The sequence below is a fragment of the Cotesia typhae genome, unplaced genomic scaffold (assembly GCF_013202065.1).
Source record: "Cotesia typhae breed Kobodo isofemale line unplaced genomic scaffold, CoteBio_Ctyphae scaffold_152, whole genome shotgun sequence".
Taxonomy (NCBI): Eukaryota; Metazoa; Arthropoda; class Insecta; order Hymenoptera; family Braconidae; genus Cotesia; species Cotesia typhae.
Genome location: NW_027423776.1, coordinates 5,508,343 through 5,520,416, shown reverse-complemented (window position 1 = coordinate 5,520,416; position 12,074 = coordinate 5,508,343). Strand labels below are relative to the sequence as shown.

The window sequence follows — 12,074 nt, the reverse complement described above, 5'->3', positions numbered from 1 at the left end:
TAAGCTACAAGCATACATTAAACTTGCATGTACGTGTGCTTGGAAATGAGCCCGATGAATAGTTAGTGAAATTGAACATCAGATCCAGGGAAGATGACTGATGAGAATGAGAGCAAGAATTAGATCTTTAGACAAGACTAGTTACTGTCTCATCATTATGATCATGACTTTTGAATCTTGAATGTTGCACGGTGAATAGGAGATGATCAATTGACTGTTTGGTTCTTTCGACGGGGTATACTTAACCTCCTTTTAGTAAATCTGTTTCCAGCACAGATCCTCTGTTTCTAGATGCTATTATACTGTCTACAATATTCATTGTGCTTTCAATAGTGTAAACTAGATATAATAGTACACTGAAGTTGATAGCTTGCTGCGAACCATACAAATCTGGGTTTATATGCATTGTATCTGTTTAGTTAAACTCATGAGCTAAATATACTTCGACGTCGAATCGTTAAACTTTCAAATTCACCCTTAAGGCAATTAGATAAATTTATCCGCAGCACTGATTGTAAGTACGCAAACCATTTACCTAGATATCTATTGTCCTTAATGTCGAACTGGAGTATTAGGTCTGAGATTTCCGATTTAATGACAAATGAAATTATTCCCGAGAGATTGAAGAAAGAAAAGAAAAGGAGGAATATAAGTATCTGAAAATAATCAAGAATCAAGAGATAATTTAGTTAACTAGACTTAACACGCTCGCTTCGCTCGCCTTCATTCTTTTAAAAATCCCGCCACTATCTCAGTCGACAAATCAACAACCGAATAAAATAGCCACAGAAGTGACGTAAAACGATACGACATCCGGCCATCAACTTTTTAGAAGAGGATTCAATTACAAGTGTATTGATTTTTGTAAGCTAAAACAAATTTTTGGTTCAAGGAAAATATTAGGAAAATTTTACTCTTGCTTTGAAATATTCCGTCCAAATTGATTAAAAAAATTCACTTATGAATCGAGAAAATAAAACAGAAATAAAAAGCAACTTATTCTTCAATCAAGAATAAAAAATTCTGAAAGAAAAACGAACCTACAAAGAAGATATTTTTGGTCTTCAGATTTCAAATTTATTTTCGCTAAGAAAATGAGTTTCAAAATAAGAAATTTTTAAATCGAGACAACTGATGCTCTTAAAAGTAATTTTCTTGGATCAAAAATATTTTTTTTGAATCAAGTAATTTTTTTTTTTTTAGAGTATTTATTAAAAAACTTTAATGAAAGGAATTTTCTTTCAAGAAGTTTTCAGAATTTTGACCTAAATGTTTGTATCGATTCCGAATCGGTTGATAAAGTTTTTTATCTCATTGGATATAAACTGTTTAGTTTCGGCAGTAAATAACGTGAAAAGAGGAGTATAAAAATTTATCGCTCTTTATCTGGGTATTTATATGATCAATTTTTTGTTTCATTTTTTTTATTTATGCATTGAAGCGATTGTCCGGCCTCTACTCACTTTGTTTAAATTTGTTACGTTAAATGGGAAAATAGTTTGCGGCAATACGCTTTTGTTCAAAGAGAAAATAAATAATTATATATATACTGTATAGAGTTTTAGATAGCAAAAATATGTATTATTTGCGTTATATAGAAAATATAGTGACGCAGATCGGTTGCTATTATATTCCCAGTACTGTTTGTCATTCAGATTTATAAGATAAATTTAGCTCTCGTAATTGAAAAGTTTATTTTTTTCATTTATTATATTTTTGTGCGACAGTTCGATTTATTTATTCTATGAATATTATAATTATAAATACGTTGAATTAGAAAATTTCTTCCGATTATTTTTTTGATTTTTAAATCATTTAAAAATTTTTTAATTTCCATGATACATACATTTTTAAATGTAAGCACACAGAAAGAAAAATTTTTAGACTGGAGAACAAAATTCTTGACTCAAAAACATTTTCGTGTGCTTGAAGGAAGACCGAATTTGTGTTAGCCGAAGTAAAAATTTTTCTTGAAATTCTATTCTTGATGGAAGTGATTTTTTTTTTCTAATTTAAAGCAAGAGAATTAATTTTGTTGGAAAAAGTGAAATTTTTTTTGTGTCAAAAAAAATTTTTTTTTCGATTAAGAAAATAATTAGAAAGAAAAATATTTTCTTGGCTGAAGTGAACCTTTTTTCTGTGCAGCCATTTTAAACTATATATTTAGTAAAATCATTTTGATAGATTTAAGTAAATTTTACTTCAAAAACTTTTTTTTTTTTCAATCAAGTTAATGTTTTTATTAGCGTACATTTTTGTAAAACGTACTCGAAAATAATTGATAAAATTAATAAGAAAAGAAGTAATTAATAAACTTATCGATTTTCGACGCGTATACAAATATTATAGTAAGGAGGATAAATTCCGAGCGTGGTAAGACTCTGTTATTGGATCCGAAGCCACACATTTGAGTAGTAAGTAAATTTTAAACCACACGCCTCACTCGTAAGTGGATTTAAATCTTCACATTTTACTTATAAGTCAATTAGTATTACCAATGCGTAGTTTGTAAGTAGATACAGTTTCCAGGTTAATTAACAGTGCAATTATAATTATAATTCTTAAATTTTCTTCCACTTTTTAGTATTAAAATAGAATCTCTACTAAAAAGCCAAAATAGTATTTACGAGGCTACAGAAAGTTTACTTAAATATTTATAGAATTTTTTTTTTTTTTTTTTTCAGTTTATGTTCAGACATTGAATTTACAATAAAATTTTTCTTTTTCAGACAATAAATCCTGGTACTTTATTACAAATGAGAATCTGCTACAACACGAGGGAGTTTCGGATTCTTCCGAGAGTTTATTGTGTTCGACATATAATACTGTAAGTTCAAAATTAGAATATTTAATATAATTTCATTGTACTTCGAATTTAACGTGCAAAATACTTTGAATAAAACTACAATCTGGGACCTGAAACTTGGAATAAATTTCTAACAATACATACTGCTCAATAACTTCTAAAACCTTGACGCGGATTTCGTTTTATTAAAAAAAAAGGTTAATATGTTTAAGTAAATAGAACTTCAATGTTTCAATATTAGTTTTTAAAATATTCACAAGATTTTTTAAGTCTAACAAGTAGCAGTATTTCTTCATTAGAAATTTAATTAATCCCAGGAAATTCAGTATCATGATGAGCACAGTTAATTGTGCTAATTTTTCATAAATCCCAAGGGCTGACGGATAAGGGTATTTTAAGTCTTATCTTCATGAAATAAGAGATTTTTCTCTCTAAGTATTCAAAATAATAACTTGTTGTTGTTAGCAGCCAGTTTAAGCCTTAAAAAGATTAATCGTGGGTTGATAAAAATTAATTAATTCAAGTTATTTATTGTATTTATGTCATAAAATTATACAGGGTGTCTCAGAAGTCGTGAGCCACCGGACAGGGTGTGGTAGAAAATTGGATTCTGAATAGAAAAGTCCTTTACCTTTTGTTGAATTATGGCCTACTAATGAGAGTTATCTCGAAAATAAAGAATACTTTCAACAACTAAAAGTTGTCAATGATTCAGCAGAGCGAGCTGTTGCATTAGTCAGTGAATATAATCAATGCTTGACAAAAAATGAAGAACAATTCCAGTACTTATTGCAAGTTGTCAAAGAACATCAAAAAACATTCCCAAATTGTAATAAAAGAAATTATTTATAGTAATAGCGTACTGTTATGTTAAAAATATAGACAATTATATTGCAATTGATAATTCAATAAAAATTTATCTATAAAAAAGTTAAATACTGGTTGTTTCTCACTTGATTCAATACTTTTCATATTAAATTTGACAAAGAAATATGTCATTCACTTCAAATTAAACTAATCATTGGCTATATGTCGAAAAAAATGCTCTAATTTCTTGTTTTAATGCAATCAAACAAGCTCAAGACTGAAAACAATATTAAAAAAATTGTTTATAACATTTCTTTATCGATCGAAACTCAAATTTATGTAAATTTTCCTGAAACTCATAGTTTAAATTAAAATTTATCGAATTATTGATCAAAAACTGGAAATATTGATATTCGTTAATGTTTGACGATGAATATCTCGTAACGGCTTCACTTAATCAAAAAATCATAAGAGACCATTTTTGTAGAGCAGTAAATTTCCTACAAAATCATGAGTTCCGCAATCCGAAATAATTTTTTCATCGACTTATAAAATTCATAATAAAAACGAATATTTTCCTTAAAATAGCCAAACTTCAACTATGAATATCTTTTAATCGGTTGAGTTTTTGAAAAAGTCATAAGAGACCTTTTTGTAAAGCATTCAATTTCTCACAAAATCTATGCCACGGAATATTTTTCCAAGCAGTTGGAAGCGAGATATAAATTTTTTTATCTGATTATTCGAAAAAAATAGAAACCCGCAAAGCGGAGGACCTTCCCGTTATAATTAAGAGCTTATACTTGGAGAGAATTCTTTTTAGGTGTCTACGAACCTATTTTTCAGAGTATAAAATCAAAAATAAATTATTCGATTTTTTTGACCCACCCTAGTATTTATGTTGAGGTAATTTTTATACTTGTTTACCCTGTATCCGGTCTTTAGTTCCTCAAGCTGTGTATGTATAAATAACACTACACATATGTCAATGAACTACATAGTAGCTAAGCATGAGCGTTTATGCGGTCATTTATTAATCCACCCCTTGGTTGAAAGCCCAAGGGTTAATCTACCGAGGGTAGTAAGGATCTAAATATAGTTAGACGGACACGACATTGCACACATTACAATGAATGGAAAAAAAATAAAAAGAAATAGAAAACAACGAATGTTTGAATGAAAAATCGAACCCTTGACCTAAACATTTACCCTGAATTTTTACCAGACCGCAGCATGTAGTTTAAAAAGAAAAAATGATTTTCTCATAAACCTGCCATATTCTATCGCAACGTGAAGATTTTTCTTTGCTCATTGTTGACGAAGAACTTTTAATATTTTTTTATTTACATAATTTTATTGAACCACGTTTTCTAGTTATTTTCTTTCTGGAATCGCAGAGATGGCGAGTTTGAGTAAGAAAAAGCTCAGTGACATCAAACGTCTTTTAATCAGTCGACGGTTCCATTTAGAAGATTATTTAAAAAGCTTTCCACATTCTATCACTTCTTTGTCAGATGATTTTAAACTCTCGTGTCTTATTTTCAAGCGTCTATTCAAGATGGGACTGGTGATAGACGTGAGTTTTACGGTATTGACAAATGAGTGCTTCAGTCTCTCAACTTTTTTATTTTTTATTGTTGAAAGTTTTATATAGTGTCACGGGAATGGATTTCATTTCTATAGTGGGTGTGAAGTTGAATTTTTTTTAATTTTGCTGTTACATGTTTTTAGCTAAAAACATGTTTGCTTGGATTTTGAGTTAGAAAAATTTTTGAATTCAGTCTTCGACTTCTAAATATTATTATTATTTTTTGATTTTTCAACTCTTTTCGTCTTGAAAATAGAAGAAAAGTTTTTTAGCATTTTTTGTTGTAAGTTTACAATGACAAGTGTATCAAATGAATTATATGATGGTAAATTTCGATATCAAAACGCTAAAAAATTGATCTTAGTGCTTGAAACTATTTGAATAAAATAATCTCGTGAATTCTGATAATATACCGCAGCAAATATTTAACATAATATTGATAATATACAAGCATACGTATAGAATAAATATTAAGAGCTAAAGAAAAATTTACATAGATATTCACCGCAAATAAAACACATGTACTTTAAATTTTTATTAAATACACTTTATCTCAGGCATCTTCAATCACTATTTCCCTAAGGAAAGTATCGCGAATTTATTCAAAAAATCTCCATAGAAAGAAGCCTACTAAGCCCTCGTTGGTTTTGCGCTATTCAATACTCTTAGTGAAGGTATACATGCTATCTTTTGTCGGTTTCAAAAGAAGTAAGATGTTAAAAATGAATTTAAAGGAAACCACTCGGAGAAAAAAAAATAAAAAACAAATAAAACGATGAATAAAAAAAATAAATTATTTGAAAAGAAGCAATGCGGAGGGGTCGAGGGCATTCTATTGCAAAAATCGATAGTTACTTGCGAATGCAGGCCATCTGTGACGCATTTCGCGATACACATGTCCATTGTACTACAAGATCGTTTTAAAGAAATTAAAGGGTCAAAGGAAGTAATTACTTTTACAGCTGTTTCTCGTCACCCGATACTGAGAGTCGCGTTATTAAAAGTATCTGCTTTTAAGTCAATTGATCATTACATTATTAATTATATACTGGGAAATTGAACTTAACGTCCCGTTAATGAAACTCAAATTGAAAAATTAAGTATTGATGGTGGTTATTCATATATGATATAAAGTCTGTATCATAGCAAGGGCTTTAAAAAATATAATATAGACATCAGATGGATAGTCAACCTCGCACTTGTTCGCTTTCATCCGATACTTCCACTCAGTCGAGCGCGATCATGATCGATTGCACAATACAAAAGACCGTGTGTATACAACTCACGTCTCGTCTCTGCTGGCAACGTGCTGCTAAAGGGTTAATTATAAAAGTGTCGTTGGATGAAAAGAATTTTTTTATCTTTTATTTATTTATTTTTTTTAAATCTGTATTCAGGTAGGAATTCTCGTTTTATGTCTGGGAATTTTTGATGGATTTTGCCTATTGTTTGGTTTGATGTTTTATCATTTTTTTTTCAATCCATGGATTTACATTAAAGTTTTTTCAGTGTAGAATGATTAATGGTTTTGTTCTTCGCAACTTTTTCAAATTTTTTTTATCATCGGACGCCGAATTTTTGGTAATTTCCATTTTCAAAAATTTTTAATGATTATTTATTATATCTAATAGTAAATTTATGACGTTGATGTGATTAATAAACAATTTTGTGTCATTATGATACAAAAAAAAAAATTTTAGTCCATAAAATTTTAATCAAAATAAAAATATTTGATCAACAGAAGTAACAAGTCAGATAATGTTTTTTTTTTCTAAGCTGTCGGCAAGATAAAATTACAATTATCTCTGAATTATTAAATTACTATCACAATAATCATAATTGTAGTCTCTTTGTTCCGTAAGAAGATAAGAGGATTTAAATTTCATACTTTTATAAAAATAAAATGATAAATGATAGCACACAATGTCGATAAATATTACCCGGATTATTTACAATAATTGTAATGACAACCGCGGGTAAATACAGCAAATTATATTTAACTGTAGAAAGGATAGGAAGATTTAATATGATACAATAACGAAAGCATAAAGTGAGCAATGGTTACTTTTACGGTAAAATAAGCTACTTTTAGTTGTTAGTCTGGAATGGTGAGCAAAGAATGTGGAATGTTGCTTTTTTCATCCCTCTCTTTATTATTGTCATTATTATTATTACTTTTCTTTTTTAAAGAAAACAAAAAATAGAAACTTTTTTTGCTACCACAAAACTGCCTCGCGGCAATCCGAGAGACTCCAACAAAAGCCAGCAGAAATGAACAGAAAAAAATTCATTTTAGTGATATGAAAAGTAGAGCAGGAAAGTAATATCGAATAGAAGAGGAATAATTATACTTATTTACTTTTTTTTATACATGATTTTGTTTTTTATCAGAGTGTTTAAAATTTATAATTTGAATCTATAAGAAACATTTTATCAAGCGAATAATTGGATTTTTAAAATATCAAGAAATAGACATGATGATTTTTTACTGATAAACAACAAAAAGTTTATTAATCAAAAATGAATATTAATGTTTTGATAAATAGTACTAATTATTTTTTGGTATCATTCATTTTTTCAATGAGCAAATAATTTTTCATTTCAACTTTCGTTAATTCTTGTTTCTTTTTTTTTTTTTTTTTTTCTTAAATAGAACAAATACTTAACATTTTTTTGAGTATTAAATCAAACAATTCTTTGTCGTATAACTCAAGTCCATATGTAATTTATATTCAAATTTAACGAAACATATCCCACTTTGCATTTAAATAAATAATTTATTGATTACATTGCATATTAATTAATTTGAACAATTTTGAAGGACAATATTAATTGATGTCGCTAAAATTACCCCGTTAAATTTACATATTTAATTCGAAATAAATCAGAATCAGGTTTGCAATATATAAATTAGCTATTGCTACAACCAAAATTGGTGAACGCAGATAATCCAATAAAATAGAATCCATTATTCATATTCTTCATTTTGTTTACAGAGTATAAATTTATCGCTGGTTCGTCCTTTGAATTAAATTTAATGTTTAAGTAATACTTGATAAATATTCTTACGTAAAATGTAAAATTATATAAGAAAAGATTCAATACACCCGATACGAGCAATATTAATATTAATATTAATTTAAGAGAAGGTACAATCGGTGAATTATTAGATTCGAATGAATTTCAAAGACTTTAGGAAGAAAATGAGATCAATCAATTATCAGAGCGTTTCTCTTGATGCTTTTCAGATACTCTGTTACATTTCTCTTCCCTTTACTTCTCAGGAATCCATCTATATTGTTCGTAAGTTAAATGCACTCGATGTACATATTGAACTTTGCACTTGAAAGGGTATTGATTTTATTTCATTAATTTATTTTGTTAAACTTTAATTAATTTAAGTTTTAACTTTATTGTCAATGATTCTCGGGCAATTCTGTTTCAACTAAACTTTTATCTATTTAATGAGATTTTTATTGAATATCAGAAGTCATCAATTATTTTATTTTTATAAATTAAATTACTTTCATATTTTTTAATTATTTTGAAATATATTTTATATTTGATGTTCTGACTTTTGAATTAAATCTAACATTTATTACTTGAGTGTCTAAGCTCAGGCATTAAAAAACTAATATTATTAGTTAGCAATTTGGAGTCACTATGAGAAAAATGTGAATAAAAAAATAGCTTATTAATTTTTCAATATTTTTAATTACAAAATAAATAATTTGAGTACTTTTTAAATGAATTTTAAAAATAATATCATTATGACAGGATCAATTACCATTAATTTAATGAAAAACATAAAGAAACAAACTAATAGAACCAACAATCTATTCAAAACTCCGCTAAAAATTTAACACAAAAAATCGACTGACACAAAAAAATAAACAAAATCGTAATTTAATCAAAAATATCCCGGGAACAAAATTTTTTCTATTCTCATAATGATATAAATTATTATTAAATTTATTAAAAAAATAATAATAAAGTACCCTTAAGGTTAATATAAATTTTCAAAGCTCTAATAATTCGAATCTAAGTCCATTAAGCTCGTTTTAAATTTTGGCTCGTTCAATTTCTTATAAACAATATTTCTCTAAAAAATTGATCAACACCATAAATAACAAGAGAACACTTTCACCTTTATTAAATTTTTTTCCTCCTACCCCATTTTCTTCAAATCTTGAATTTTACCATTAAATTCGATCGGCTATTTATGAAATCCCCAAATTTTTGTACCAATTTTTTTCTAATGGTCCTTTTTAAAAAAACAAAATAAAAAATGATATCAATAGAAAACTAACCTTATAGTCCAGGGCAGGACTTTGCTGCCCTCAAAACTGATAGACCTCAGCTCGTACTTGGATCTCAGTCTCAACGGGGAGCCCTGAGACGCGTTGTTTCCGTAAAGAAAGCTCCTTACACTTCTGGAGTTCGAAGTTGTCGCGAGAGCGTACCGGCGCGAGGGTGCGTTCTCGCGCGCACATTGATTCGCTGTCCTCCTCAATGAACTCATCTTATCCCGATACAAGTATTTGAGCACCTAGCCACTAAATTTACTAAACCTACTGTCACTATCCATGCCAACCCCAGCCCACAAAAACTCAAGATTTTTTAATAAAATTCAATCTTCTAGTCACACCTCAGCTGCAAAACAATCATTTTTCTTCTTATTTAACTCGAAAAAATTGGCTTAGAGCCACCCGGTACCAGCAAATCCACTGCAGTCTGTCGTCTTGGCATTTTTCCGAATCTCTAGATCTTTTCCGAGCACCTGGAGTAACAGGTAGTTGACTCTTCAGCAATGCGATAAAACGTTTCTTCCATTCGCTAATTTCCTTCTCTCTGATCCGATAACTCCCGGATAACTTCCATTATCAGTTCAAGGTCAACACCCACTCAATTATATTCTATTTAATTAAATTAATTGGTTCATCTCCATTCTGATTATTCGATTATCCTATTTTAATTTCTTCACACTGATACATTGATAGTAGCCTTCAAAAAATTAAATCGTTATTCATTGGATTTTTTTTGAAATAATAAATTTGTTTTTCTGATCACTAATGGATAGATTTATTTGCAAACTACTACTTTATATAAACAAGATTTTTTTTTTTTTTAATTTAATACAATCAAATCAATATTCTCAATTTATTCGACCCAAAATAAATATTTATAATATCTACAAACAAATATTAGTTTTTGTAAAGTTTTACATGTTGACAGATAAATATTTACTCAACAAATAGTTGAAATGGCTCCATTATTTTACTGAATTTTGATCATTTTCAACAAAACCTTCTATCTTAAATTACTGAGAAATTTTTTACTTAAAAATTATCTCATGACCTTTTCAAAATTTCTGTTTAAAGGATAGAAGATATGAAAATAGTAGACTAAAAAATTTTATGACTTTAAATTCAATTTCTTGTACAATAATAAAAGATACAAAAAAAAAAAAATTGAGGACCTTCTTTATAGAAAATTAAATTTTCCATAAAAAAGTTTTTCCATATTTTCCATACTTTGTCCACAATGCAGACTCTGAATTTTTTATTCAAAATAACATAGACGCAAGTTTATTTTTTCGACACAAAATTATTTACCCCACAGTATAGACTAAATTTTCTACTAACTTTTAAGTTAAATCAGTTCCATTAACTCGAAAAACTTTGAAATAATTAAAAAATAAGTTATTCCACGTTTTCACATCACAAATCCTACCTCAACCGCATAACTACTTAGCATTTAAGACACAAGTTAAAATATTGTTTTTAAAAGAAGTTTTAAGAGCGGGAGAAGAGTAGATGATGTGTCTATAAGAGCCGCTCAGGAACTGAATGCAGGTGGAGGGTTGAGATACCGGGGGTACACGTAGATACATAGACTGGCATAATCGGCGTGGCACCTTCCACAAACTACCCCACCAGGAGCAGCGTGCATTAACCAACACCGTTGGCGCTTGTACGCGCGCTTACCTTGAAGCTCTGACTCCCCTTTTTATCTCCGCTCGCGACAACTGAACTTGTGTTCGATACACATTATATAACATGTCAACTGTGTGTGTGCAGATATTATATATCAGAGGGTAAATTTACAAGCAAGAGAGAAGAGTGTGTAGAGAGTAGTACCCTCTCCAGCAGCCAGCAGCAGGCTGCTGTAGAGACACGTGACTGCTCGATTTTACGGAGACACGGAGTTGCTTTCCGTACATTCGACACGGGGATGCTTTAAACGCATGCGTCCTTTCCTGATCAGAGGGTTTTTATTTCGAGTCAGTCCTTGCCTCCTTTTCTCCCGATACTTATCTCAGACATATTTCTCGTTTACAAACGAGATGGAGTTGTTTTGCTCCAGTTGTTTTCCTCACTGTTTTCCCGAGACGCCGAGACGTCTAAGACCAAGTTTCATATTTTTACAAAAGTTTTTTCCTTTCGTTTTGCTGGATCTTGTTTCCGAAACTTTCGCTAATTTTATTAAAGAGCAGAGCAGGATTCTTCGGAAAAAACGGGTTTAATTTGGTTATTGTCTAAAAAATGTATACTTTATTATTTTACGAAAGAAAAACAAAGTCTGGGATAAGGATATAGTATAATTATTCACTTGAAAAAGTAAGTCAAGATTACTGAAATTTTGAAAAACTCGGAAATAAAGTCAAAGTAGTCTAAATGATTGATTAAATAAAATAATATGTGAATTTTTTAAGTCGATCTAAATTCAATTCTTCAGATTGACTTTTTGATTTTATTTTAAATATTATTATTGAGGATCAGAAATTAGACGCAACCCGACATGTTTTTCATAAATAATTTGTCTAAGAAAAAAAAAAAATGAATTACTTCAAAATTCTTTGACTAAAAATTC

The 12,074-nt window shown here is 29.1% G+C and overlaps 1 protein-coding gene across 1 annotated transcript in view; it reads right to left on the bottom strand.

Moving 5' to 3' along the window:
• The window catches only part of LOC141536157 (GTPase-activating Rap/Ran-GAP domain-like protein 3), a 31,272-nt gene extending 21,182 nt beyond the window's left edge, over positions 1-10,090 (bottom strand). The window contains exon 1 of the mRNA XM_074256485.1: positions 9,512-10,090. Coding sequence (XP_074112586.1) covers positions 9,512-9,723 — 212 coding nt within the window. The 5' untranslated portion in view covers positions 9,724-10,090. The remainder of the gene's footprint in view (positions 1-9,511) is intronic.
• Positions 10,091-12,074: the final 1,984 nt, after the last annotated feature.